At 49.6% G+C, this 25254-nt stretch overlaps 2 protein-coding genes and 1 long non-coding RNA gene across 5 annotated transcripts; all 3 read right to left on the reverse strand.

Moving 5' to 3' along the window:
- Positions 1–2751: 2751 nt before the first annotated feature.
- LOC135329020 (uncharacterized) lies at positions 2752–5866 on the reverse strand. The gene is made up of 2 exons (XR_010390165.1): positions 5788–5866; positions 2752–4522 (listed from the first exon to the last, which is right to left on the reverse strand). It is a non-coding gene; the product is annotated as an uncharacterized LOC135329020 (long non-coding RNA).
- Positions 5867–8011: 2145 nt separating this feature from the next.
- Positions 8012–18328, reverse strand: ENO2 (enolase 2). 3 transcript variants are annotated; one of them, XM_026113305.2, is made up of 12 exons: positions 18179–18328; positions 14966–15057; positions 13699–13794; positions 13350–13408; positions 12216–12285; positions 11901–12034; positions 10825–11047; positions 10143–10340; positions 9813–10014; positions 9506–9614; positions 9305–9363; positions 8012–8963 (listed from the first exon to the last, which is right to left on the reverse strand). In XM_026113305.2, the coding sequence occupies exons 2-12, from the start codon at positions 15048–15050 to the stop codon at positions 8894–8896; spliced, it is 1305 nt and encodes a 434-aa protein (XP_025969090.1). In that variant the 5' UTR covers positions 15051–15057; positions 18179–18328; the 3' UTR covers positions 8012–8893. The 3 variants fall into 3 exon arrangements, with proteins under 3 accessions (XP_025969090.1, XP_064375323.1, XP_064375328.1); XM_064519253.1 differs by lacking the exon at positions 13350–13408; XM_064519258.1 differs by lacking the exons at positions 12216–12285; positions 13350–13408.
- Positions 18329–18519: 191 nt separating this feature from the next.
- On the reverse strand, positions 18520–24487 carry LRRC23 (leucine rich repeat containing 23). The gene is made up of 7 exons (XM_026113248.2): positions 24194–24487; positions 23973–24085; positions 22812–23065; positions 22585–22715; positions 19914–20050; positions 19133–19355; positions 18520–18896 (listed from the first exon to the last, which is right to left on the reverse strand). Exons 1-7 carry the CDS (start codon positions 24302–24304, stop codon positions 18858–18860), a joined length of 1008 nt encoding a protein of 335 aa, XP_025969033.1. The 5' UTR covers positions 24305–24487; the 3' UTR covers positions 18520–18857.
- Between the last annotated feature and the right edge of the window lie 767 nt (positions 24488–25254).

Here is a 25254-nt window from a genome sequence, read left to right on the forward strand (position 1 = left end):
CGGACTCCATGCCTGGCCTTCGCTTTCGCCGGGCTGGCGCTAATCAGCATGCAGAGCCTGCCTGAAGGATTACACAAGCCGCGCGCGCTTCAGCCGCCCCCCCCCTTCCCTCCCGGAGGCGGCCCATCCCCCTTCCCCGTTGCCAAGCAACGGCACAAAGGCAGAGACGAGCGCCCAGGCCGGCAGCGGGCCCGGGGCCCGGCGGCGAGCAGGGGGCGGCCGAGCTGGGACGGCCCGCACGGGACAGCCCGGCGCCCTCGAAAAGGGCCAGCCGGCGGCGGGAGCGGGCGGAAAACACCACACAGGGCTGGCAATCTAGCGCAGTCCTTTCTCACACGAAGGAGAGGGAGCAGCCACTCTGGCGCATGAGGAGTCTGCTGTACAGACCTGGTTTTAGCCTCCATGTAATCTCGGCTTGAGCGTTTTGCATGCCTGAGAAATGCCACGTTCCAGCTGAGTGCTGGGAGAAATATTTCTCTATAGTCCAGACTGCTTTATTATGACAAGGAGCATAAATGCATCCAGAACGTTAAAAATCTGAAAAATGCTTCCTCATCTGTGTGTGCTCCCTGTTAAGAAGCTTCAGCAGCCCATCTTTCTAGGCATTGCTTGCAAAATTCAATCTCACTGAGGACGTATATGGCCATTTTGAAAAAGTCGTCAAGTACCAGAGACCCCAGGAAGGGGGTGGGGAGGGAGCTCATTTATTTTGTTATCTGTTGTCAGTGAAGGGTCTAACCCAAATACTGCTAGTGTCACTGACTGCTCTGGGAGCATGGTATACTAGCATTGGTGAGTGTGCGCCAGGGAGAAGTGTAAGAGTGAGCAAATGTTGCCATTATTGACTGTTTTAGCTTTAGAAAATAAGGCTGGTCATATAAGCAAAAAGAAAAGATGCATTATACACCCACAGGCATGCATGCCTGCATGTTTAAATGTGACAAGCTGTGCGTGCAAATGGGTAAGTCCTTGTATTCCCCTCAGTCGCTGGTTTACTTTGCCCGGATATCTGCATTCTGATAGCCTTTAAATATATAATCACATACGGTTTCTTCAGCAGGACCTACTGTCTCTTTCACTGAGCGGGCTGGATGGTGCTCCTCCAATGGGCATTTATTCAATAATTCCTTCTACCCTCATTGTCAGTTACATGGCTCCAAGCATTATTTACTGTGCAGCATCCAAACTCAGCACTGAATGCAGACATACTAATTTCCTCATCAGTTTGCCTGTACAGCTAATCACCATTACATGTGAACACCGGAAAAACATTTGTAACAATGTCTCCGCAACATCCTTGCAAGCTCTTGGCTCCCAACTCTTATGTTTCACACCCTCTTCCCACTGGTACTGTACTGTTTAAGGCCCTCCCTATTTACGCTGGACACCGTGTTGCTCTTACGTGCCTCTAGGTCCAAAGCCAGCTAAGCTGGCACAGAGCACCCCATTACACAATATAAACACACCTCATGTCTCCAGTCTTCTTTCCTTCTCTTAGCCACCCTCCTTCTCAACCTACCTCCTTCTACTGACCACTGCAGAAAGCCTCCACCCTGTCAGCAGTGGTCTTGGGATGCTGTTGTTTGCTGCCACTTTCTGTTTGAAACATGAAAGGGAGGATTGAAAAAGTTACAGCTGCTCTGCAACATTTAAAATGTGACCTTTCTGGATACATATTAGTTACAGAGGTATTATGTTGAAGAGAACACACTCGGGATGCCAAACACAGATGTAAGTATTAACTGCTTTACAAAGTGTCTCACCAAATTAAGCCCCTGGAAAATAAGAAAAATATATTATTGTTGTTGAGGTAGTAATGTTCACAGCTGTCAGTGCTGTTTCAAGCTGTTACCTTTTGCAGTCTTGCCTCCTGAACTCATAATGAGCATGATCCTTAGAGGCTAAAGTGATGATTCAAGAAAGAAGGAAGATCTCTTCAAAATCCCTGTTTTCTGGATGCTGAACAAAATATCCAAATCACTAAACTAACCTTTTATGCTTGGAGGAATAGCCTGCATGAAAGCTATGGTGACTGGTACAACTTCAGTCTCTCCATGTTCATTCTAAATAATCTCAGGGTCTTCTGCATCAGCAACATGTCAGGCTTTCTGGTGACCCCTGATTTATTTAACCAGAAAGTAAAGTATGACATGATTTTCATGTTGTTATCTTCTATTACTAGGTCAGTGCTTGAATTCAAAATTTTAACCTAAATGGGTTTTAAATTTAAATTAACATCTTTAGTGTAATTTATTATTTACATAATATAACTGGCAGAAATCCCAGTAGTGGATCGCAATCCTGTTAGGTTTAGCACAGTTTCAATGAGCTAACCAAAGGTGGCCTATTTCCTGTAAAGCCTGCAATCTTCATTTATGCAAAGACATCACAGGTTGTTCAAAAGAGAAACAGGAGGAGGGCATAGGGCAACGATTTGTATTTGTGTAATCCTGACTTCTGTGGACTTACTTGTGGAGGAAAAGTACCATCTCCACTAGTAAGGCTAAGTGTTTCGGCCAGAGGAAAGAAAAATGACAAGTGACTGAAGACAAGTGCAACTGACCAAGACCTTTTCTGGGTCTGTGGTTGAGCATAAGCTATTGGCAGCATGGTTAATGACAATATGATCAGGAATTACAAGGACCCTTTCAGAGGGATGTGAGGAGGGTTGCGATGGGTGCTGTCAGCCTTCCCAAAGGTGACAGACAATTTCCCATTCCCCACTCAGAAATCCTCATACCCAAACTGATGTTAGGCAAAGTCACACTTTACTCTCATTTAGGGTGGTTAGCATGAGTGGAAAATAGACAGACGAAGCACAAATGGTCAGGTGTTCCAGTGCAAAGAGACTATAGGCAGACTGGCTGCCGAACACAGATAATAAAATGAAGCCACCTTTGAAATCAACAGACTGAAGAGCTTGGCTAAATGAAGAGCATTATTAGCTATATTTTTTTCAGGCTGGATAAATGACTCAGGGAGTCTGTGAGTTGGCTAGGAGGCTCAGCACATACATATCAGGAATGCTCAGGTGCAGCTGATCCTCCCCTGGAGCAGGAGGATGGGCCACACAATCTCTTAGGATCTCTCCAGCTGTATCATTCTCTGATTCGACTGTGCGAAAAATGTTAACTTGAGAAGCAAGAGGCCTCCACTGTGATACATCCTCTTTACATAAATACTGTACAAGAGAGATACTGATGAACTGGGCAGAGTACAGCAGGGGGCCAGTAAGACAATTAAGGTGTTGGAGCCCATAACATGAGGGGGAGGCCGAAGGAGCTGGGTATTTTCAGGCTGGAGAAGAAAAAGCCAAGGGGGGAATTTAATTGCTGAGGGTGGTTCAGCATTGGCAGAGGTGCCTCTCTGCCACAGAGAGGCTGGGGAATCTCCACCATTGGAGATGTTCAGGACTAGCCTGGACAAGGCGCTCAGCAACCTGATTTAGCTCAGGAGCTAAGCCAGCTCTAAGCAGGGGTTTGGAGTGGAGACTTCCAGAGGTCCCTTCTCATCTGGATCTTTCTGCTTCCCTTTTCAACAGTACAGACACACAACACATAGTAGTTGCCTCAATGAAAAGAATAATCAAGTAAGCCATCTAGTTTGTGCTAGACCTGGGGAAAGACTTTCTCTAAACCTGAACCAAATCAGGACCACACAGAATGGTTCCTCCTGGCTTAATCTCTCAAATTCACGAAAACAATACGTGTGTTTGTTGGTAAATGAGACTGAACAGCTGAGAAGGTTATAAACCTCACCTCTCAGTCTCACCATTCTCTCAGCAACAGCTACCCCACAGCTAAGATAGCTGAAGGATCACAAATGAGACACCCACCTCAGTTTACCACTTAATTGAGTTAATTGGGTCTAGGCTAGAACTGAGGGAGCTGTTAACGTGAGGTTCATTGATGTGCTATTTTGGTATCCTTCAGAAGTGAGGAGGAGCAGGGATGACAGTGGTAACCTCTCCCATCACCCCAGTTTAGCTGTCCACTACAGTCTGTCATAGCCACACAATTGATTTCTAAGGTATGGCAGGATGTGCACTGTGCTAGCAGAGACACCTACGATGGATGCAGTTCTACCAAAACTATGGCATCTGTGTCACTTGTGGAGGGTGTTTTATCTCCTCCCATACATGGCATAGCTGTTTGCACACTCAGACATGCAATGCTCTGGTAAGATGATCTTTGTGCACAGACTGAGCCTCATGTCCACCTGACAACCTGCCTGTATTTAGTCTTTCAGCAACAAAACTATATGCTTCTCTTCATGAAGATTGCTCAGCACATCATAGGTATTACCAAGGACCCAAATTTGTGGACCTCTTGTCAGGTGTTCAGTAGGGAAATGTCTCCGACAGCCTCGTATGTTAAAGATGTTGCTTTCCCAAGGATGAGTACAACAAAAAAGATCCTGGAGGAAATCAGTAGCTCTTCATCATTAAGGCTTCACTGTGTTCTCGACAACAAGCCTAATTCCCAAACAGCTCCCCTTCCAGCTCCTTCATGGGCACACGCACCTATTTACAAATGAAAGAACAATTCTGCAAGCTTCGGTATGGGCTAGTGTTAGATTATCCCTTTAACAGCTAGATATCGCTCTGAAAACATCATCTAAACAGAACAGCATTTGAGAATTTAAACAAAACCAATGCCACAAATGTTTCCCTTAACAGATACTGTCACATCTCCACCTCATCACTGTGTTGTCTCTCACACTCTGATCGAAAGCACATTATAGCACAGCAATCTCATAGAGACACCAGCTTATACAGCAGGAGTCCTCAAGCACAGGAATAAAAAAGTATTTGGATATTGCTGTTACATGGAAACTATAACCTCATCTTTTCCATTGAGGCAAAGAGAGAGACACAAAAGTGATACATTTTATGATGCATTGGCCAAAGATAAATATTTGTAGTGACCCAAGCACACCAGAGTTGCATATTGCTTCTATACATTGCTCTATCAATGACAAACGCTTTTGATTTAGAAAAGACATCAAGGTGAGGCACTGCTGTGATGCAATGCATCCTCATCACCTCGGTGCTTTGCAGTATCTTCTCTAACACCAGGATGTGGCAATGCCTCACCGGTAATAACTCTTCACTAAGAAATTCTTCCCACAGTGTGGGGACATATATACTGGTTCCCTGCTGTTACAGCCTTGCTGCATTTGAGTGGGTGACACAGCTTACCTTGTATACTTCATTTCCTTCCTTGCACCACCACCAACAACAAAAAAAAAGACAAATAAAAGAGAGCTGGTGGGAAGAAATGCTCTTGGGAACTGGAAAGCTAAGAAACTTTATTTCCAAAAAACTGTCCTGATCGCTAAGCAACAACCACATCGGTTGCAAAATCCCAGAATTTAAAAGGAAGAGAAACTGTAGTTAGGTATACAAATGGAAAAATAATGTTATCTGTATCTTATGCACATATGCGCAGTATAATTTCCTTCACAAAACAAAGCTTTTTACATATATAAAATTTTGCAAACACAGTTGTGGCAAAACGTTGCAAGATTACCAAATTCAACCCCACCATCCCCCAAACACGCCCCTGCCAGCAGGCACCAGCTGAACTCTTCCCTGCCCCGCTCCTTTCCCCTGGCTTTTAAGGCGGCCGAGAGCCGCGGCTGGGAGCGCGGCGCACGGCCGTGGGCACAGGGCGCGCATCCCCCGGGGCCTCGCTCGCTGCCCGCACGCTTCGTGCTGGGACACGGGTGCCCTCTAACGGAAAGTCCCCAGTGAAACAGCTCCCGCGACACACCGACCCTTCCTACCTGCTGAAGGGATCGCATTTTGAGGAGAAGAGAGGGCTTCGGCACAGGAAAATGGAGCTTTTTCCCACGGAAATGCCTGAACTACAGCTCCCAGAAGGCAGCTGCGGCTCTGCCACCCTGCCCATCCCCACGAGGTGCCTGGACTTCACGTCCAGGACATCGCCCGGGCCCAGCGCGGGGGCAGCTGGAGGAGGCAGCCAGGAGGGGTGCGGGTGGCTGGGGGCAGCTGGCTGGGGCTGCTGGTGGGGGGGAGCTGCTGGGGGTAGCTCACAGGAGCAGCTGGGGAGTAGTTCGTGGGGCAGGTGGCAAGGGTAGCTGGTGGGGGCTGCTGGAGGAGGGGGCAGAAGGTGGTGGGCTGCTGGCAGGGGTGGCTAGTTGAGGGGCAGCTGGCAGGGGCAGGCGGGGGCAGCAGGGGGCAGGTGGTGGGGGCAGCCGGCAGGAGGAGGTTGCTTGGGGACAGTTGGTGGGGAGCATCTGGCTGGGAGCATCTGGCTGGGGCTACTGGTGGGGGTCAGCTGGCTTGGTCATCTGTGGGGGCAGCTAGCTGGGGTATGTGGCAAGGGGTCGCTGCCTGGGGCAGCTGGCTCCATGGCCAAGGTGGGTGGAAGAGGAACTGAGAGCCACCTGTGGGGTCATCACTCACCCTGAGACCCTGCAAGAGCAGTGCTGGCCAATGCAGCTCTGCGAATATGCCCTGTTATACATTTCCTAATCTCAGGGCCCTCAGATTATTTCTGGTGTTGCTTTCCTGATACTCTAACCGGAAGCTTGGTGTCCCACCATAATCAGTTATCTTGACCAGCTATAGAATTTTTATCCTTGGTTTCTTATCTCCAGCGACTACATGATATTGCTTGTAAGTGGGTTCCATGCTCCATTCAGCACCCTTTTGTTCCTGGATTACTTATCTATGAGTACTAGGTGTGGAAGCAGGACACAATGGCTGGACTCCACTTTTAGCCTCAATCTTTAAGTGTGGGATAAGTTTCACCCTGCAGCTATGCTGCTTCTCCAAGAGACTGAAGGGGAGGCTTGTGGCAATCGTGGGCAAGAGATGGCCTGTAACTAGGACATAAGCTTTCAATTATTATCAAGATATGTTCCATATTAACTAATGATCCCTTTGAAATCAGTCCCGTTTCTACTCTTGTATTTCTCTTCCCATCCTCATTTCTGTTTTGGGCATGTGTATCGTATTCTTTGTCTTCCCTTCCTGAACTTACTCCATTTCATGTATTATTCACTAAAGAATCAGCAGTGAAATGCCAATGTTGATCTTTAAAGTGTTGTCTTTCAGTTTTAAGGTCAACATCAGCGCACAGTTGAGAGGGCTTAGGACTTGCTGATCCACCTCGGTCCTCACTCTTTTTCTTGCTCATCCTGAGAGACAAGGTAATGTGGTTTAGGTGATGGCCTGGAAATTTGCTTTGCTAAAACGGAGCAGGAGTTTCGCAGGACCTGAGTGTGCCCACATACATGGATGGGCTACTGTCATGAACAGATGGGGCAGGCAAAGTGTTTACATCATGTATTCTCCATCATACCTTGGGCTGGATTTCTCAAAGTAGCACTTCCTCTCCCTTCCACCTTCATTGGAGGCCATTCAGAATAATTCTGTTTGACAGGCAGTGAGGTTTACTTCTACTTGACCTGCAGGAAAACCAGCTGGAGCACAGGATATTTTTCCCAAGTACTGCTGTATTGTCCCCTGTGAACTAAGGTGACACTGAAAGAGGCTGACACCCCATTTACCCCTCCATTCATTGGTCTACATATCCTCTCTTTTGCAGGGGGCAGCTTTTTCTCTTAAAATACTTGCAGTTCCAGTACTTAAAAATACTTGACTAGATGTCAAGTGGGCAGCTGTCTGTGGCCTGTTCTGAGGTCTGTTACGTCAATGGAGGGCAAGAATAAATTCCTTTGCACAACATCCCTGGCATTCCTTCATGCAACATGCCTTGGTGGAGAGGGGTGGGAGGGAATTTACACCTTCCCACTTGCCCTCCTCTCAGTATTCTCGAGCTCTTTTCTCTGGAACCACACAGTCAACAGACCATTCTAGCTATGTGGCAGGTCTGTGAAAGGAGATGGAGATACCTGACTTTCTTTTGCCTGTCCCTCTGCTTGTTTTGGCTACCTTTCTAATTGATCTTCCTCTGCTTTGCTTGCAAGATTTTCCGGACACCAGTTGTGTAGAGAAAAACATCAGGCCAAGCTAGGCAACTCAGATGTGAAATACATTTTAATTGAGTTTAGGGTTCTGTAGTTTGTCTGTAGCTCAGCTGAGCATGGGTTGTCCAGAAGATGAAGCAGACTTTATGGGTGGAGGACAGGGTGAAGGAGAGCAAGATAGAAGGAAACAGAGAGAAAAGGTCAAGAGAAGCAAATGAGAGCATGTGTTTGTTTACAACTGTGTCTTAATATACTCCCCACGCTACTATGCACTGACCCACGATACCCCAGAGAGCCACTTAACCCAGGGACTGACAGCACACATACACCAAGTGACAGAAAGCGGTGCAGTTCAATGCTAAGCTGCTGACAAGCACAGCTCAATACAACACAACACTCAAGAGTGGAATGAAGAGACACTTGGGTCCCATCACGGCTCAGTGCAGACATGCCTGGGGCAAAATGACAGTGTAGGCCAGTACATGCATGCCTATACACATGCACAACAACAGCCACTGGCAACACTAGTCCAAACACAGCTACAGATGCAACACTTCTCCAGCCGACAAACTTATGTTCACTGCACATGTTTTGGCATACAACGTAAACACAGCAGGCAGCAGGCTCCCATAATCTAATATGTGAACAAAGTGACTCAGACATGGTCCCTGCACAAAAACAGAAGACACAAAATGCCTAGATTTGGAAATGCTTGTGACCCCAAAGCAAGGGAGAGAGGGTAGGCCTCACTTTCATCGTTCACCTGGATATATCTAGCTAGACAGACATGAACTCATGGAGATTTGAGGTAAGAGTGGCGGGTGGCAGAAGGAAAAGAAAGAGAGAGCAGAAAAGGGAGCAGGGGAGAGAAGAAGGCTTCAGAGACTGTGACTTGGGAAAGAGCAGCAGGGTGTCAGTGACCTGGGGAAAATGTTCAAAGAACACTTGGATTGCGAAAGTTATGTCCAGCAAAGCGTGCTTCATCACCAAGCTCTTCCTCAATCCTGCAGAAGAGAGAGACAGCAAATATTAGACCCTTGCTGTGAGGGAGCATCAGAGGTACCAGAGCACCTGAGATGCAGTGCATTAGCCAAAAAGCTGAAATGGAGTAGAGGAGCTGTTCTCCTCCCAGCTGCTCTGCCTGAGGGTGCTGCACCATCATGCCAAAGAGTAGGGAAGAGGTCTGCTCCAGAGATGTGCCTGGGATCCTATTCTTGGATCTGGGCCCTGTTTTCATAATGTTTCCCCCACAAACCCCTTCCACCTTTGGGCTCTCAGCTTCTCCCACACCAGTTAGTTGCTTCTCCATTCTCCCTTATGTGTTCCCACCCTTGGAGCCCCTTACCTCATGAGCTGGTTGTATTTAGCCAGGCGTTCAGACCTGCAGGGAGCGCCCGTCTTTATCTGTAAAGTATTCCACACAACGAACACTGTAAGACACTATTATGACTTGCACCAGTTTCCCCATGGGGGAGGGGGGGTGTCTGTCTTCACACCCTTCTTATTTTCCCCCGCAACAGTTGTCCATAGCCTGGGTTTCACCTACCTGCCCAGTGCACAGTCCCACCACCAGATCAGCAATGAAGGTGTCTTCAGTCTCCCCAGATCGGTGGCTCACCATCACACCCCAGCCATTCTCTTGGGCCAGCTTACATCTGCAAGGAGCAAGAAATGAAATCAGTAGCTCCTCCTGTAACCACTACCTGCACAGGGTAAGATCCAGGCATCCTCTCCTCCCACCCTCAGCATCCTACACTCTTGTGGAGACAAAGGTGATCATGCTATACCCTGCTGTGGTTCAACAACAACCCTTTCCCTCTCATAGGACAGCAGGGACAGCGAGATGGACTCACGCTTGAATGGCCTCTGTGACAGATCCAATCTGGTTGACTTTGAGCAGGAGACAGTTGCAGGCCTTCTCTTCAACAGCTCTCTCAATGCGCTTGGGGTTTGTCACTGTCAAGTCGTCTCCCACTATCTGAATCCCCACATTGGCTGTGAATTTGGACCAAGCCTCCCAGTCATCTTGGTCAAAGGGATCCTCGATGGAGACCACTGAAGGGACAACAGAAGAAGCCTGAGTCAAAGCTGCTTCCTTTCCCACCCCCAAAACACAGAGGGGATGTGCCTGTTATGTATGCAACAGCAGTGCTGATTCCCCACTGCCAAGCACAGCAGCTCACCTGGATAATCACGTACGAAGCTTTGGTAGAGGTCACCCAGCTCATCTGCAGAAATGTAGCGGCTTGGGTCATCTGGGGACTTGAAGTCCAAGTCATATTTGCCATCACGGTAGAACTCAGAGGCTGCCACATCCATACCAATGACGATCTTGTCTGTGTAGCCAGCCTTGTCAATAGCTTCCTTGAGGAGTTCCAGAGCTGGGAACAGGAGAGTTGCAGTCAGGAGAGTCAGTCCATGCAAAGAACTCTGACTTTCACTGGGAACTCAGCCAGTATCACAGATACTCCACTAGGATGATCCTGAGAGCAGAAGCAGCTGAGAGAGACTGACAGTGAGATGGAAGAGGAAGAAGGGAGGCCAGAGTGCAGCTGAAACATGCCAAATGGCTGTGGAGGCCATATCCAAAGGAAAGAAAAGAAATCAAAAAACAGTTCCACAGCTCAGTGACAACTTAGAGCAAAACCTTGGGGATGGCTGGACATGCATGAAATATTTCTATGGGCAGGCTGTGAACAGAACAAGACCCCTGGGGGGAAGGAAACCATCCCCTAACACAGGAGGTCACTGACCCCGAGGCATGACATTTTGAACCAAAGTTGGGGGAGAGCTGTAACCTGGGAGTAGAAAGACCTCAGTTACAGCATTGCAGGCAGGGTTATCCCATCTCTGCATGGCTCTCACCTTCACTATTTTCCAGGATGTTGGGGGCAAAGCCTCCCTCATCACCCACATTGGTGGCATCTTTGCCATACTTCTCCTTGATGACACTCTTTAGGTTATGATAGACTTCAGCCCCAATACGCATTGCATCACGGAAGCTTTCAGCTCCCACAGGCAGGATCATGAACTCCTGCATGGCCAGTTTGTTCCCTGCGTGGGAACCTCCGTTGATCACATTGAAAGCCTGGAAGAGTCCAAAAGAGAATCAGAGCTGAAGGTACCCACCTTGGCACCAGCTTGAGGAGGGTCTTGGATGGATCACTGTGTCCATTTGTAATATATCACATCCACAGACAACATAGATAACATAAGTACATCAGCTACAGTGCATCAGAGCAAAGGCTCAAACAGCCTGGGTCCTCCCTCCAACAGTGGCACAAAGCAAATGGTTGGAGAGGACTTTCCCAGCTATTTACCTCTCAGAGATCTCCCAAGGTGGATATGTTCATCTGTGCATTCAGTAATGCTAGGTCAATCTCTCTTCCAGGACCTTCTCTGTTTTCCCCTTGATCCCATGAAAATTTTAGCATCCACAACACCCTTTGGCAAGGAGTTTCACAGGGCAGCTACTCCTAGTGTGAAGACCCACCTTCTCTTCTTTTGAACTGTGCCTCTAGTCGGTTCACATGATGCCCTCCAATTCTTGTGCTGAGAGTCAACCAAGCCCCACCACAACTTCTACCATATCCTCCTCAGTCCCCTCGTTTCCACATTGAAACATCCTACTTTACATAGCTCTTTCTTCTACAAAAGCTAGTCTATGCCTTCAGCAGTCTCCTTACCCTTTTTCTGTCTTTTCCAGTTCCCTTCTACCCTTGTAGAGATGGGGAGGGAAGAACTTCATGCACTACTTGGGGTGTGGGCATTTTGTTCTCAGTCCTTCCCAAATCTTAGGCCTTGGTTTGCTTTCTTGACCACCACAGTGCATTCAGCTGATGTTTCAGTCCTATATCCCTTCCTTCTCTCCCTCCCAATATACTCTTTGAAGTTTCTTTTGAAGTTTCTGAATTTGGATGTCAGGGACGGAGGAGCCTTACTGGCACAGGAAGGATGAGATCAGAGTTGCCAGCCAGGTCAGCAATGTGCCGATACAGGGGAACGTCCTTCTCTGCAGCTCCTGCCTTGCACACAGCCAGTGAAACTCCCAGGATAGCATTGGCACCAAACTTGGCTGTAGGCAAAACCAGAAAGGAATGAAGCCTCTCAAACAACTCCCTTCTGCCCAGCAGTTCTCCTCCCCTTGAGCTCACACGTGGCTATGACAGCCCTACTAATGCCCCCTACTCCAGCTCTGCAGCCTCCCTCCACCCTCTCATAGTATTCACTTCCCAGGCCAAAAAAGAATGAATTACATTTGTTCTCTGTGCCGTCCATCTCGAGCATCAGATTGTCTATCTTCTCTTGATCTACCACAGAGAGGCCCTGCAAGAAGAAATAGCTCCTAAGAAGGGGAGGGTGAAAAGAATTGCTAGCTCTGGTATGTGAGAAAGGAAGCATTGATGGAGAAGCTGGGGGGACTGGGACTTCTCTGGCTTGTGGAGGAATATATACACACAAAGCTTTGGAATTTAGTCCCTTGGTATATAGTCATGTAGCCATGGCAATGTGACTGCAGTGCAGTGTAAATGTACCCGAGCTGGATTAGGGATTGGTGACAGCCCAGGCAAGGCCACACAGAGCTCAGGAAATGACTCACACAATGATTTGCCCAGCCTTTTGGCAGCTTCTAGGAAGCTCAGTGGTGGTATGGCTACAGAGACACTAGGCAAAACAGAAGATGCTCACCCCACAAGCGTGCAAATATGAGCTGGATGGAACAATCTCTGGGAGCAAGGTGGAGAGCAGGATTAAGCCCAGAACAGGGAGCTTTCACCAGGCCATGTGTTTTCAAGGGTGGAGCGAGTTGGTCTCTCAGCCTGACTCCTTGGAACGGTACACACTGACATAGGCTGTAGTTAGTGTAGCATGTGGCTCCAGTTCATCTCTCCTCAGAGCAACTGGAATCACTCTGCTCCAGGTCTTCATCAATAAATTGGTTACAGATGTGTCACCATCACTATGCAAGGCCACAAACCGTGCTGTGGGGACTTCCAGACCTTGCACAGATGTGGTCATTGCTCTACCACACCATGACTGCTGGAGGGTGGGGGGATGAGAAGAATGGGCACGAGTCCAGAGACATGTGGATGAGATTTGTGTAGTGCTTAAGGAGGAGCACATCTGAAATAGGGATAGAGCCCTACAGTGAGCATTGAGGTGACTGATTAGATGGTAGAGATGCTGCAATGGAGCCAGTAGGGTTAATTCTTTTCCACCCTCGGACACATACACGCATGGAGGCGCAAGGAGGGGTGTGCCCAAGTTGACAGAAAACATCACTATGTCTCTTAGCCCAGTAAAAAGAAAAGAGGCAGAAACAGAGATAAGGGGGAAAGAGAGAGAGCAGAGTAAACGTCTAACAAGGGAGAATAAAGAGAAATCCTTACAGAGCCCATGAGAGCTGGGGCGACAGTGCTGTTGATATGATCCACGGCCTGCAGGACCCCTAAAGAAGGGAAGAGAGAGAGAGAGAGAGAGAGAGAGAGAGAGAGAGAGTGAGGCAAAGAAGAGAACAGAGAAGGGGAGAGAGAGGAGCAATATAGAGGGACTGAGAGAAGGAGACAGCAAGAGAAAATCAAGGTCTGATCTTTTTATGCTAACTCTGTGCCTTTGGGATCTCACTGAGGTCAGCTGAATAACATCCACATTACATTAGTGGATGAGCGAGACCCTCCAGTGGATCCCCATGCACACACAGCCCCATGAATGGGGTTGTGGGAGTAGGCACCTCCCCACCTTTTCCAAGAAACCGTGACTTGTCATTATCTCGTAGCTCCAGTGCTTCATAGATCCCAGTGGATGCACCGCTAGGGACTGCTGCTCGAAACAGGCCTGAGAGATAGCAAAACACAGGTGTGAGAAGAGTGGAAGATTAAGAGGAAGAAAAGTTCTCATGCATCTGTTTCTGTTTTACTCTCATGGGAAAGAATATCGTAACCACTTGTGCAAACACATGGCCCCAATGGCTGGCCACTCACAGCTGGTCCTCTTAGAGACGGAAAACCCAAGTGACAGAAACAAATCCACCCATGGCCAAAAGCTTTGAGGCACAGAGCTCAGCAAGCCTGAATCTCAGCCACAAAGAAATCCACATCAGTCCCAGAATTACAAATGACACGTGGATGTCTGGCTGCTGAGCTCTCATCCTGGCACCCCTGCCTGCACCCTGCTGCAAGCAGGCTGCCAAAGATTTCCTCCCCTTTTGACTGGGACTGGCTTTTTTGCCTCAATGAAGAAAGAAGAGAATGGACCAGTAAAGTCCCTTCTCTGGCCACTCACAACTCCTCACACCTTTCAGCCCATGTGCGTATGCACATGCAGCTCTTCTGGCTGAGCCATACACACATACATGCCTGCATAGAGGTCTCAGGGACAAACCTTCCCACAACATCACGATGTACTTCCAAATTCACAGGACTAAAACCACAGCTGCAGGAGGACATTGCATGCATAGGACAAGGAGATGCATATACTTACGTTGATGAAACTTTCAGGCCCTGCTACTATGAGACACATGGCTCAAGTCATACACACAGCAGTCAGCTGTTTCATTGTGATTTCCCATCAACAGCTATTGCAGAGCTCATGATGAGACAGAACACTTCTGAGATTCACTAGAGAAATCACATGTGGCCAGACATGAACACCAGCATCTTCCACTCCAGGTAGAGGGGAAGAGACCGTTGAAATGGAAACGAGCAGTGCAGCAGGCACTTCCTCACTGGGGGCTGCAGTGGTAGAGGGTGATTTACCAGCCCTATGTGCAAACGTGCTGAACACATGCACAGTCAGAGCCACAGACAAAGCCACAGGCAGAGATCGGAAGAGCTGCCACTTTCCCTGGCTTGCTGTTTGCCAGGAGTTCACTAGAAAGTTTATACTGGAAGTTTATACTCTGTGCTCTAGGCAGGCTGCTATATAGCTGCCAGGCTGCAATATAGACTCAGCTCTTCCAGCATAGGTAGGAGGTCCCTTCTCACAACTCTCATCATCTCCCACCTACCTTTGTGTGTGTACAGGTCCACCTCCACAGTGGGATTCCCACGAGAATCCAGGATCTCTCGGGCATGGATCTTCTCAATCGACATAATGAATCTTAGAAGAGAAGAGAAGAGAAGAGAAGAGAAGAGAAGAGAAGAGAAGAGAAGAGAAGAGAAGAGAAGAGAAGAGAAGAGAAGAGAAGAGAAGAGAAGAGAAGAGAAGAGAAGAGAAGAGAAGAGAAGAGAAGAGAAGAGAAGAGAAGAGAAGAGAAGAGAAGAGAAGAGAAGAGAAGAGAAGAGAAGAGAAGAGAAGAGAAGAGAAGAGAAGGAGAGGGGGAGGAGAGGGGAGGGAAGGGAAGGGAAGGGAAGGGGAGAGAGGGAGGGGGAGAGGGAGAGGGAGAATGCCCACTTCTGCACCACTCTGAGAGACCTCAGATTACACCTCGGATGTGGTGCCCTTCTCATTTCCAAAATAGACACTGACAGAGAGAAGGGAGCTCAAGAAAGAGGTATTTTAGGAGCTGGAGCTAAAGCTATTGGCTTGAGGAAGTTCAGACTAAAGGAGAGATGTGAAAATTGTTATCCAAAGCCCAAGATCTGGGAACTGAGCATCTGTTTCAATCTATTCTGTCACCACAGATGACAGACTGGGAGCTCTGGGAGCTCTCTCCCTCTCTCCCAGAGCTGCAGCTGACTGCTCTCCCCTTCCTTCTCAGGCCCTTGATGCAGATCAGGGTAGGCAGGGATCCTGAGGGTGTCACAGCAGCTGCAGGCAGCGGAGCGGGATGGATCAGCTGGTGCGGCTGAGAGGTGCCCGCGGGCCCAGCAGCAGCTCCCAGCACTTCCCCTTCCAGCAGAGCCTCCCCAAGCCAGCAGGGACGCAGCTGCTGAGCACCACAGCGTCCCCTCGCAGTCCCAGCACAGCGGTCGCTTCGGGCTGGGCCACTCCATGCTAGTGAGGCCCCTGGCGCCCTCCCCAGCCCACAGCAGGGGGGTGGAGTAGACACTTCTCCCCCCCACTCTCCGGACCCGGCTCCTCAGCAAGCCGCACCACTCAGCCTGCCACCCTTGGGAGTCACCGCTGGACCCACCACCAGAGCGCAGGGCAGTGAGAGGCATGGGGAGGGCTGCACCAAGGTGAGGAAGCACAGAGGAGGCCAGGAGCCTGAGAAGCCGTTTTACTGCAGGCCACAATGCTTAAAACATGGGAGAAACAGCTCTGGAGGGGGAGAGGGAAACATGGCCCTGCCCAGATACAGAGGACTGATCCCAGCATCTGAACCTGCCTCTCTGCGCATGACGTAGGAAGATACGTGAGGCTGGGAGGCATCTCTCTATCTACTGAGTAGGGGAGAGAAGGAAATTTGTCATTTTGGATGCACCTGGTTAAACCAGAAGTAGAAAACAGGCTTGTGTGTGGGGACGGCAGTTTGAAAGAGCTCTGGCTGCAATCTGCTTGCTGGGGGGGGGGGGGGGGGGAGAGTCCAGAATATCCTCCTCTGCCCCAGTCCACCTTCTTATTCCCACAGACTGGCCTTGTATGTCATCTTCCCCAACCTCCTCCTGCCACCAGCCAGCTGTGGGGCTGTGCAATGCTGGGGAGCCCTTGATCCTATTGCCTCTGGCTCATGGAAATCACACGGATGTGGGGAAATCACTTTGCGCTGAAGTTTCAGCAAAAGCTTCCAGCAGTAGGGAGTTGCAGTCAGTGAAACTGGGACTCTCTGGAGTCCAGGCAGGGCCCTCCACCATGTCCATCTGGGCTGGGATCCCCTATCAGCTGCCTTGGCAGTGCTCCTCACACCATCTGGCACACGCTGCGGGAACTTCCTCCAGAGCGGTGCCCGCGCTGCTGTGAGCTTCCTTTGCAGCAGTGCCTTGGCCATGCCCCAACAGCCTCCTCAGGGGAGAGAATGGGACCCTGTTTAAGTGATCTTTGGTGCAGCAGGGACCTGACAACAAGCTTGGTGCCAAATGCAGTGCCCCTCCTGCTTATGTGTTCACACTGCCTGTGGCCACATCCCTCTGCCCATGTCCACCTTCCCCTGTTGGGTCCAGTCTTGAGGAAGCCAAATGACAAGCACAAATCCAGCCTTGCCTGCCCCACCCCGTCGCTCACTTGATCTCTTCTCCCCTCTAGCTCTTTCCACTCTTTTCTCTGCTCCTGCTTCTTCCCCTTGTCCCCTTCTGTTTGCTCTCCTTTGCACAGCATGAAGGACCATGCTGAAATCCCTGGCATCAGCTGCACTGTCCTGAAAGCAGGTCAGAGGCGGATAAGCTGGGATAAGGGATTGGAACAGAGATGTAGCTAGGAACCCGTTGACCACAGTGAGGAGGGGGAGCAGCGAGACTGGAGGCTGGCAGCCTCCCTCAGGCAGAAGCTGGTCAGGGCACCGCTGGGAGACTTGCACTGCTGCAGTGCCTTCCTGTGGGCATTGCTTCATGGCAGTGCACATCACCAGGGCACTGGCTTGCTGAAGTTCACACTGCAGCAGTCCCCCCTCCACTCTGCTGAGCAGGCCAGCATCGCAAAGACCTTTCCTCCATGCCACTGCCAGCAGTCCTGTGTGTCAGGGAGCTGGTGCTGCTGCAATTCCCCCAGGCTGGGCACTGCTCTCAGGAAGCCTGCACTGCTGCAGTGTCATGGCTGATGCAGCTATTGCTTGCTTGACTGTCACCTCCTCTCCCTGATGCCCTCCTCCCCCTGTCTGGCGTGGGGCTGTGAAAGACAGAAAACATCCCCTCTCCTCCTCCCTCCCTCTCCCTGTGATCTGGCTGGGTTCCTGTATTTATGACACCACCTGGGGGGACTAGTCTGCTCCCAGGTTGGGTCCTCTCCCCAGCAATGCCTAAATTGAATTCTCCCTCCTTCCCTACTACCAACCCTTCCCCCAAGTAAAGCTCCATCCCATGTCTTCCCTGCAATGCCTTTGGGAACACAACCCATGTTTATTGGTTGCCCCCCTCCTGAAATTCACATCTGAAATGATGCCTGATGGGACAGGGAAGCAAGGAATACCTGCAATTAAAATACGCAAAAAAAGGGGGGGGGGTGAAGAGAAAGAGGTGGGAGGAGCAGGGGAAGGAAGTGAGAGGAGTTCGGTTGTTTAATGCCGCTCACCCTGTTCCTTCTCTGCAGGGACCCAAGTGCATGTGGGGTTTGGAGGGCACAGGGTGGGGAGCACAGAAATGCATGCAGTGGCAGGGGGGGATGCTGGCCATGGGGAGACACTTACCTTCCTAGGGCAGGGGTGAACGAGAGATTGAGAAAGTGCTGGTAGAAAGGAGAGGAGAACGAAGCTGAGGAGGGATGCAGGACCTCAAGGGGAGATGATGTGTCCTCTAAGCCAACGGCGGGCGGCAGCAGCAGCAGGATGGAGACGCCCCTGATAGGGCCGGAACAGCAGCATGTGACCCAGAGCTGCGATGAGTCAGGATTTAGCAAAGCTTTGCAAACAGCACGTAGAGGATGGAGAGAGAAAGAGAGAGAGGCAGACAGCGGATAGACACAGGCAGACGAGGGTGAGAGAGCCAGGGAATAGGAGTGGGTGTGCAGGATAAACAATTGCAATCACTCTGGCCCATTAATTATTTTTATTCAAATCAGAAAATCTTGCAGGAGTTTTGGGAGCCATAAATAAAACCACACAACCTACAACTCTCCCTTTTTCCCCAGGAGCATACTGAGAGTACAGTGTGTGTGCAGTGACTGCAAGAGCCCTGCGGTTCCTCAGGATAGCTTCCAGGACCAGGGTGGGTAACCCTCCTCTTTTCTCCAGGCAAAAAGGTGAAAGTGGATCTGGCACATGCAGACAGACACCTGGAGCTCTTGCTTTCCCTGCCACACACATGCCAGCAGTGGGAGGGCATCTCCATATCATGAGGGGCTTGGGGAACAGATGGTAAAACCAAGGGTCACTCAGTCACATCACCATCAGCAGATCCCTCCATTTCCTGAAGAAGAAAAGAGGGAGAAGTTAAATGACTCCATGCCCTACTTTTTTTCCTCTCTCTCACTCCTGCTAGTAGGGTTGGAAATGGCAGTAGGGTTGTGATGCTGGGCTGTGTCTGTTGTAGGCCCCCCTGCTTCCCTCAGCCTTTTCCTCCTGTAATCTAGAAGAGAAGATTCTTGACTGACAAGTCTGACGTCTCTCTTTCCCTTCACTTTCTCCTCCCCCCGCCATTCTCACCTGTTCTTCCTCCTGCCTTTGCTGACGGATTTTTTTTGCCTCTGCCCGCTCATCTTCCTCAAAGAATTCTTTGTCCAGGCGCTCCAAGTGGGGCAGCAGGACCAGGACCTCCACCCGGTAATCAGCCTCATCAGAGCATGGATTGTCCAACAACACCAGTGCCCGCAGCATGGGGAGCACCTGTAGCTTTGCCACCTCCTGAAGGCTACTGATCCCATTGCTCCTGAAGAGAAGGGAGCACAGTTGGCAGGGAGAGAGAGGTAAATGTAAGTAGCAAGGTCCCTTCAGAACAGTAAGCTGACAACACAGACAAAGCAAAACTTAGCAGCATGACAGACCATAGACCTTAGACCATGGACCTGTGATAGACCACAGATGTGTATGGAGCTCCTTAAACTGAGGGACAAAAAGAACATTTCCTCTGGATTTCTCTGTGCTTAAAGAGTCCATTGAATTATATGGTTTAGCCATACCCCTGTATGGCAAATGCCTAGAAGAAAAGGATACTTATGTTCATGGCCAGGACACTGAGAAAGTGGAGAGGGATCCAAAGGAGTTTTGGCAAGGAATAAAAAGTATGAGGTGGGGTCTGAGAGTGACTGAAGGGGCTGTGATACCCCTAAACAGCTGAACCCTGGACACAAGTTAAGGGTTGTAAAGGCCAATCAATTCCTATCTGGGCTTCAGCTCCCAAAGAAACCAGAAAATCCTAAAGACACAAATGGGAATACAGACTGATGAGGGGGGTTTCTGGTCCTAGCATGGAGCAGGGAGGACCCACCGTAGATTAAGGTACTGCAGGCACTTCATGGTACTACAGAATCCATCCAGGGTTTCAAGCTGGTTGTCACGCAGGTGCAGAGTTGTGAGCTGTCCTAGGCCCTCAAGGCCTTCAAGGCTGCTAATGGCATTCTGGGCCTGAGCACCAGGGAGGCAGGAAGGGAGAAGGAAAAGGAGGGAGACACAGGGGAGGGGAAGCAATTATTTCTGATCTTCAAAGCTCTTTCTACCCTTCAGACTCCCTATCACCCCTAATGCACTCTTCTCTGAAGTGGGGCATAGCACAAATGTAACATTGCAGGAAGGAGGCAATATTGTAGTGAATAAAAGGATAGCCAGAAACCAGCAAGGCTGGAGTGGAAATTTCAGAGGAAATTTTAGAGATGGAGGATGGAATACCTCGAGAATTTGACTGCAACTCTAGGCTGTGCACCTTGGCTCAGGATCTTCAATACCTATTAGACTCACAGAAAGATTTAGGTGGAAAGGGACCTCTGGAGGTCTCTAGCCCAACACCCTGCTCACAAAAAGGTTAACTCCAAAGCTAGATAAGGTTGTTCAGGACACGGCCAAAAAGACTTCTAAATATTCAGATTCGAGGACCAAAGGTATTCTGAAAAAGTTTCCTGCAGCATCACTTGGTGATTGAGACAAAACCACCCCATATGAATAATGCCTACACAGCCTCTAGTTATGCTGGGACATGCCACGATCCAGACTTACTAAGGCATGCACTCTTGAGTCATCTACTCTACTGCCAGCACAGCATCACCTTCCACAGTTGTGTCTAATCTGAGTCCTTAAGGCCTCAGAGAGAAACAGTATGGAGAGGAAAGCATGGGTCTGAGCATAAAACAGAAGTATGTTCAAAGAATGGATCACCAGCTCTTCTGAACCACATAGTCGATGTAGTCCAGGGATCTTCCAGCGTCAGCTGCTTTTCCTGTGGGGGAAATCTACTCCCAGGAATTTTCCTCTTCTGCTTCTCAAGGCTGATCAAAAAGCAGGCTGAATGTTCTTGAGAGAGGCTGCAGGAGGATGGGGACTGTTTGTTTAACTTTCAGCTTTTCCTGGTATAATCGTTGTTATCCATCCATAAGCACACCTTCTTGCAACAAATCTGACAATCTTGTGGCAGAAAGAATGTTGTTCTATTAGTCTGAGATTCCCCAACATTGAATTGAATTCACTTCACTGTGTTTCAAGTTATAAGATGGGGAAACCTAAAGTTCTTAAATTTGGCAATAGATTCACAGAAAGAATTAGGCTGGAAAGGACCTCTAGAGGTCTCTTGTCCAATCTCCAAAACCCCTCTCCCCTCCTAGCAGGGCTGACACCAAAGCTAGATCAGGCTGCTTAGGGCCTTGTGCAGTCAAGTTTGGAAAATCCCTGGAAATTACATGCTCTCCCCTGCATACACCAGCCTGGCACTGAGCAGGACTTCCCCTGCAATTGTGGCTCAGGGCTGCAGTCTCTAAGTGTGCAGATACCTGAATGGGAAAGAGGGAGAGGTTCTGCTGTGCTCTTGGTTCCTTGCTGGTACCCAGTGAGGTGGACAATGCCCAAGTCAAATTAAAAAGGGCAAGGCTGAATTGTTGGGACAAGGTCTCTCAGGAAAAGGATGCTTTGTAAAGGAGGACTTTAAGGGAAACTGGCCAAGCGAGAGCCTGAATTGGATGGGCCAGGTAAAGAAGGTAAGATAATGAGAAAAAGAGGAAAATCTGAGATTTAGCAAAAGGTAGTGTGAACAGATTTAAAAGCCAGGAAGGATTAGTAGATTAAACCCAAGAGGAAACCAGGAGCTTGTGAGGGAATTAGGGTTGGGAGCTCACAGACCACTAGTCTGTAAAATGCATAGTAACCTACTATTGCTCTCACTTTCTCCATTACATCAGTGTAAATAGTTTTAAAGGCTCTGGCCCTGCAAGCACCAACAGGATAATGCAGAAGGGATTTTTTTTTCTTTTTTTTTCTTCTAAATCAACATTCTTTATGACTCCTTTATACATACCAGTTCTTCACATAGATGCAAGGCCACCATCTCTTATAGAAAGCTATCACAATATGTTGCACATTGTTCTCTCCCTGCTGCTTGTATACCTGACCTTGCTCTAGCTGGCTTTTGTCACCACTACTGCATGAAGAACAGGAAGTAACACAGCCCTACTAACAGCAGCATCCTTATCTTCAAACTGATACCGTCTGAAATGCCACATAGTACACAACCAGCTTCTAGTTTTCCTGCTAGTGGGTGTAGCTTTATTAATGCAAAAATTTCATCTGCAACTGTGTCATGTATTAATCAAATTTGATTTGGTTCCTTTAAATCAACCTTTGAACTCCCATTGCATGAGTGCCTTGAAGACTGTCCTTGCAGCATCAGCTTCCTTTTCCCATGGCTCAATTAATACAGGAATCCTTATACAAAATGTTACTACTCCCTTTGCACCATCTGAGCAGACAATGTAGAAGGATCTGCCCCAAAGAAGTGATTTTGTCTCTTTAGTTCTCTGAAAACTGTTCCTCTCTCAGTCTGAGAAGATTGAACAGAGCAGACTAGCATGGAAATTATACTGCTTTGAAGGGGACAACATCTCCCCTCCTCCCACTGACTGAAGGCACCACGCTGTGCAGCATCTCTGTCCTGCTCCCCAAGCTGCCTGATCCCTTACCAGATATAGGTTCTTGAGCTTGGGAAGGTTTAGCCCTGCTGTGCTCTCTAGCTCGTTTCCTCGCAGCTCCAGGATATGCAGGCTGAACAATTGTCCTTGACTCAGGCCCAGTGCTGTCTTGATTTTATTTCCTGAGTGCCAGAGGAGGAAGAAGCAACAAGAGAGTTAATCCCAGCCAAAGAGAGCTTCCTACGTACACAAGAATGATGAGAGGTGGTCTGTATCACCTTTAAGGCTGAGGTTGGCTAAGCGGGGGTGAGTAATGCCTTCCATATCCTTGATACGGTTGTGAGCAAAGCTGATGAACTGGAGGTAGGGCAGTTCCTGCATGCAGGCACTGGTAAGCAGATTCCCATCCACCTTCAGCCAAAGCAGGTGAGTTAGGCTGCTCAGCGGAGACAAGTCTCGCAGCTTGTTCTCTGACAAATCCACATACCGCAGGTGAATGTAGCATTGGAGGAGGCTGATGTCTGTCAAATGCCTATGGGAGGGAGAAGGTGAATAGAACACCTCTCATGCTCTGCCCCAGCCACTGGCTTTCAGTTTTCCCCTCACCACTGCCAGAGGAAGGGCATCCTCCTTTCCCCCTTCCCTTCTATCCTGGAAAACTTTGCTAGAGAGAAGGATGGAAAAGGCAAGCAATAGGAACAGGCTGAATATTTTGTAAACAAGGCTGAATGGTAACAGGGGACCTGATTTCCTGGGACAGGAAGTACTTCTTCCCACCAAACTGTAACTGTCAGGAGGGAGCAGAAGCACAGCGGAAAAGAGGCTGAACTTGGGAAATGGACTCTGCTGCATGATAGTGGTAATACCAAGGACTGTATGGAAGGACTTTCCTAACAGGAAAAGGCCAGTCTAGATACCTAGAAGGCTGGTGAAAGACACAGTCTCACTGAGGCCTGTTAGGTCTAGGTTTATTTGGGTGTGCTGATGGGGCTCAGGCTCTAAACTATCCCAAGGATATTGCTGCATGGTGCTCACAGGTGCAGAGGATAAAGCTGAGCAGTTATCAGGCAAGATGCTCAATTGATATTCCTAGAGATGACTTTGGGGAGGTTACCCTGTTCAGGTCTCCCCTAGGGGACCACAGTGTAGAAGAACAGACACACTAGGCACTCCTCAGTCTTCAGGGAGGCTGATGCTCCCAGCAGTGCATGGCTATGGTGTAGGGGGTCCCTAGCTCAGGGCTGATGTTGGACAGGCTATCCTGAGACACAGACTGGAAATTAGGCAGCCAGAGAAGGTGCCCCGGAAATGCTCCTGAACCACAAGGCCATCACCAGTGATCAGGATGGTGCAGCTGCTTAGAGCAGGGGGCCCATGGCTATGCAGATCTGGGGTGAGGAGGGCGACTCCTTCTCTTGGAGCATGGTTTGCACACTCACTTCTCCTTTGCTTCAAACTTCACATAGGCATGAGCCAGGCCATTGCCAGTTTTACACAGGAGAGAGAGGCCCTCCTTCAGGTTCTCCTCCATCAAGGGACACGGAACCAGGACCTGTGAGAGAAGCCGAGAGAGCAAAACACAAACGCTCGAAATGAGATCCGGAGGTGTCACAGGCCAGTTGCCCGCATCCCTCCCAGCCTCAATACCTGTCTCCCTCACCTGTTCCTCATCCTCCTCCTGCTCCAGCGGCACCTTCTCTTCCTCATCCTCCTCTTCCTCCCCCTCCTGCTCCAGAACATCGTACCCGCCGTCCTGCTCTTCATCCACCATCTTCACGGACTCCCGCTCCCGACCTGCAGCAAAACCTCGCTAGGAGAAGGCCCCCCCGCCCCGGGCTGAACCCCGAGCCCCGCCACCCCGCCTGCGGCGCCTGGCCCCCCACCCGAGCCAGCTCCGGGCCGGGCCGAGCCGCCCCCACCCCCTCCCCCGCATGGAAGGACCGCCCGCCCCGCGGCGCTGCGCCCGCGCACCGCTGCCATGGAAACGGGGAAGGCGGTGGCAGCTGCAGCAACGGCCGCAGCCATGGCGGCTGAGCGGCCGCTGCCGAGAGGAGCCCGGGGTTGGGCCAGGAGGGCCGGGGCGAGGGTGAGCCCTGGGGGAGCGGCGGGGCGGGGGGCTAGGACGGGCTGCGCCGCCTTGTTACCCCCGGGGTCGACAGTTCAGGGCAGATGGAAAAGCCCCTGAAGGTCGCTCGGCCGGTCTCCCTGCGTCCAGACAGCAACGAGCACCCCGAGGCCATCCTGACAGGTGTCTGGTCCACTCGCTCCGGAAACTTCTGGGGACAGGGAGGTGCCAGTGCTAAGCACTAAGGTCGCTGTTAGCTAGAAAAAACAGTGTTCCTAAGGTATTCCCGATATTTTCTTCGGTATGTTTTTTATTGTTCATTCCTTCTTCTGCCTTTGGTGGATGTGCAAAACAGTTGATTGCGGCTTCCTTACATCTATCAGAAGACAACGCATCGTCAGCCAGACTTTTTCTTCAGCTGCACAAATCTAATTCTCAGACTTTCCTCAAAGATCTTTTTTTTTTCTCTTGCTAGTGTTATCCTTCAGAGCATCTCCACCAAATCTGTATCTTTCTGCTGCCCCAAACAGAGCAAATATGAAATCCAAAGTATCATCAGCTCACAGTAAAGTAAAAAAAAAACCAAAAAAACAAAAAAAAAAAACTAAACTAGCCAAACAGAAAAGACTTCCCATATTTTACAGACAGTGTTCCAG

Source organism: Dromaius novaehollandiae, chromosome 1, assembly GCF_036370855.1.
Source record: "Dromaius novaehollandiae isolate bDroNov1 chromosome 1, bDroNov1.hap1, whole genome shotgun sequence".
Classification (NCBI taxonomy): Eukaryota; Metazoa; Chordata; class Aves; order Casuariiformes; family Dromaiidae; genus Dromaius; species Dromaius novaehollandiae.

What these genes read in the sequence shown, in the direction of transcription:
- ENO2 (XM_026113305.2), bottom strand. Translation starts at nt 15,050, where the DNA reads ATGTCGATTGAGAAGATCCATGCCCGAGAGATCCTGGATTCTCGTGGG. An exon ending in CTTCGTACGTGATTATCCAG is followed by an intron (nt 10,015 to 10,142) that starts GTGAGCTGCTGT and finishes TTGTCCCTTCAG; the next exon opens with TGGTCTCCATCGAGGATCCC. An exon ending in TGGGACTGTGCACTGGGCAG is followed by an intron (nt 9,364 to 9,505) that starts GTAGGTGAAACC and finishes AATACTTTACAG; the next exon opens with ATAAAGACGGGCGCTCCCTG.
- LRRC23 (XM_026113248.2), bottom strand. Translation starts at nt 24,304, where the DNA reads ATGGTGGATGAAGAGCAGGACGGCGGGTACGATGTTCTGGAGCAGGAG. An exon ending in AGGAGGAGGATGAGGAACAG is followed by an intron (nt 24,086 to 24,193) that starts GTGAGGGAGACA and finishes CTTCTCTCACAG; the next exon opens with GTCCTGGTTCCGTGTCCCTT. An exon ending in AAGTTTGAAGCAAAGGAGAA is followed by an intron (nt 23,066 to 23,972) that starts GTGAGTGTGCAA and finishes TCCCTCCCATAG; the next exon opens with GCATTTGACAGACATCAGCC.